The 3,437-nt window shown below is 33.2% G+C and overlaps 1 protein-coding gene across 1 annotated transcript in view; it reads left to right on the top strand.

Annotated features, from left to right (window-relative positions):
* Positions 1-2,207: 2,207 nt before the first annotated feature.
* Positions 2,208-3,437, top strand: part of st6galnac2 (ST6 (alpha-N-acetyl-neuraminyl-2,3-beta-galactosyl-1,3)-N-acetylgalactosaminide alpha-2,6-sialyltransferase 2) — a gene marked incomplete in the record, with an annotated part of 2,489 nt that continues 1,259 nt past the window's right edge. The window contains 2 exon segments of the mRNA XM_035655479.1: positions 2,208-2,324; positions 3,285-3,360. Of these exon segments, the coding sequence (XP_035511372.1) occupies positions 2,224-2,324; positions 3,285-3,360 (177 nt within the window).

The following is a 3,437-nucleotide window of genomic DNA, read 5'->3' as shown; positions in this document are numbered from 1 at the left end:
TAATATTATTATTATGATTATTATTGTGTAATAAAGCAGGAAGAATGTGAATAGTTCTTGTGTTTTATTTATTTAAAGACTAATAAACTTATTTTACTTTAATGTTATTTGTTTTTTATGATCCGATCAATACTTAATATGTATTTTTCACTCAAACAAACATTATTGTGGTTTATTGGACAGTCAGTGAATGTCAATATATTTATTATCATGGTTTGTTTTATTTTACACTTATTAAAGTTTTATTGTCTGAACCCTGTTAATTATTTAATTATTTAATATCGGTTTCAGCACTAATAACATTTGACTTCATGAGTAAATAACAACACTTAGCTTAGCATAATCAGATATTTCCCGCTCATAATGAACTTTATAATTATTACAAACTGAAACACAGACACAAATAAAACTACATTTACAAATATTTCAATATTTGCCTCTAAAACTGTAATTTTACCACTTCTGCTAGCTTGTAATACTAAGTGACTTCCTGTTTACATCGTTGATGGCGCTACAGCTGTTACCTAGCAACCGCCGTACACATTATAAAGTGTTTACTGGCTGAGACAGTTCAAGTTTTAATGCTACAACCTGATTTAATACGTTTGAACTGAAAGGATGTTGTGTTTGTGAAGAGCTGCTGCATCCTATAATACTGTCCTGGTTGCCTAGCAACAGGACTCCAGGAAGTCACTGCTCCTCGCTCTCTGGTCCTCTGAAGGGTTAAACAAACAACATGGAATATGTTAATCAGGAGCTTTAGAGCTGTTGGTTTCCTCCTGTTTCCCCAAATGTAACCTGATGTCTGTCGGTGTTTGTTTGTCGATCCACAGATTATAAATGTTTCCTTAGGAACTCTGTGCCTTCTGGGAAAGCTAAATCACCAAAGACGAATAAAAAGAAATGTCTTCGTCCTCTAACTAAAACCAAATGATCTGAGTCTTCCTCATGTTTCACAATCAGGGAGAAACCGTCTGAGATTCAACTTCTTTTAACTTTATTCTTCAAACAACAATGACTGTAGTTTTTCTGTTCAAGAGGAGAATGAATGTATAGCAACTGTGAGTGTTGCATTTTGGGTAATGTAGTGTTTTCTGTCGTTATTTGGCTCATATTCTTTAATAGTTGATGTTTAATGAATGTTAGTGTGGTTTTTAGTTCACTGTGAGAAAACTTTAAAGGAAACTGTTCTCACTGTGTTTTTAGGTTTTAAGTCAAATTGAAACTTTTAAGTTCTGAAATAAACTAAATAAGTTTTTCCAACCTAATGATGATTGGTGATTTGTTTTCTTCTTTAGAAAAACTTAAATCTTTGAGTTTTACAAACAAACAAATCTACATTTCAACAATTGTTTTCATTATTTACACAAGAAGAAAAATAAATGACATCAACAGATTATTATTAGGTTGGAAAAACGTATTTTAGTTCATTTAAAAACCTAAAAGTTTGAGTTTGATTTAAAACTTTATTGAAAACAGTTTCCTTTTAATTCTGAGTTTTATCAACTGTTTAGTTTTTTAGAGAAATTAGAAAGTTTATTTTAACTTGTTAAAACCTTTAAGTGACACAAACTCAAATTTAAACTCAGTTACAGAAACTGATTCAGTAGTTTATATATATATATATATATATAGGTATTTTGTTTCCACAGTACAAATAAAAAATAATAAATTAAGTCTGTGTCACTTAAAATGACTAAAACTACCTGATCAAGAATGTTTTTTTTTATTTACAAAATTTAATTATACTTAAAATGTTTGTTAGTTAAATTCATTTATGTTATTTTTAGATTTATTTTACATTGTATGTAATTTTTTTCCCCCCACCACAATAAATAAATAATAAATAGATGAAAACACCTGGTTACATTTTACTGTAATGTCATTATTACCTGCTGTGTCCTCAGAGTTAGCCCCGCCCTCAAAGTGAGGTCACCACAGGTGTGTTTGTTTACGGTGAACTCTGATTCAAACAAACCCTCCAGAGTTCTTCCAACACCAGACAAATTGGTTTCATTATGAAGGAAGTAAAGGAACCTGAACCTTGTTTCCTGCTCAGACCAGGTGAGGCTGAAAACAGATAATCTACCGCTTTGTCTCACCTGAAACACCTCCTCCTCCTCCTCCTCCTCCTCCTCCCTGGTGTAATAAGGACTTTAACCGCAGCGTCTCACCTGGCAGGAAAACAATGAGTGCAGAGGAAGAAGAGGAAGTGTCTGAACAATGAGAGCGTCCTCCGTGAAGCGAGTTTTCCTCCTGATTGGAACTTTTTCTTTCCTCATTTGTACAATTTTATACGTGAAATACAACCAGAGCCCCGACAGGTAGGTGCTCACCTGCTGCTGTTACAACGATCAATACTATTGATTACTGCAGTTAGAGTAATAATATGCACAGTAAAGTATTAAACTGTTGTACTATTATATCTTATTCGATTGTTCTGACATTTTGACATTTTCTTCATTCATTGATTGTTTGCTTTGTTAAATTCTGAAAATGGTCCAAAGTGACACCTTCACAGTGTTTGTTCTGTCCGACCCTCAGAACTGGGTGTTGAACAGTGACACTGAACTGGATTTCTGGCTTGGATTTGTACGAACAAGCAGCAGAAAGAGTTTTAATTTAACAACTTAATTTAATACAGAAATCTAAACTCAGGATTCATGAATCAAAAGTATAAAAGTAAACAGAAACACATAAGTGTGTAACATTCAGGAGGATCTAATGAAAGTAAATGTAGCTGAAGTATTAAAGTGTGACTGTTATATAAATCTATATCAGATTATTCTGTTACTGAGACATCAACAACTTTTATTGTTTTTTAGGAAGCTCTAACTGTTCTGTCACCATTGGCTCAGATAGATAAATAAAAACAACAATAACAAGGTGTTTCTATGCACAGGAGGTGGATGTTACAGTATGAGCAATGTGCACAGATGTGTTGCTGTCTATCAGAATAAAGCCCAGTGGATGTGAGTCGCAGGGTCGCTGTGTCTGAGACTGTTGGATGCTGTCAGCCGCCTGCAGCTGTTTAATCCTTCAATCTCTGCGTTACACATTTACTTTGGTTAGATATTGATCGTCGGTTGGACGTTGAGGGCAACAATTCTTTTTGTGTTCAAGTCAGACGTCACATGATCCAGAACAGTAAAGTGATGAATTAAAGTTCATCTTAAAGTTTATTTCAGCTTTGTGACGATTCATTTTCTACAAAAACTCAGTTTTTAAATAGTTTATTTATCTTAAAATGTTTAATATCTGTGTGTATGTGTTTGTGATGGCAGTGAGCAGACAGCAGGTGGCGACATCGAGTCTCCAGAGGACGACTGGACGATAATTACAGCAGCAGAAGAAGAAACTGTGAGAATAATAATAATAATAATAATAATAATAATAATAATGATATATAAAATAATAATAATAATATAAGATGATAA

The sequence above is a fragment of the Morone saxatilis genome, unplaced genomic scaffold, assembly GCF_004916995.1.
Source record: "Morone saxatilis isolate NCDOM2014 unplaced genomic scaffold, NCSU_SB_2.0 Contig14, whole genome shotgun sequence".
In the NCBI taxonomy this organism is placed as follows: domain Eukaryota; kingdom Metazoa; phylum Chordata; class Actinopteri; family Moronidae; genus Morone; species Morone saxatilis.
This window is presented reverse-complemented; position numbering and strand designations above follow the sequence as displayed.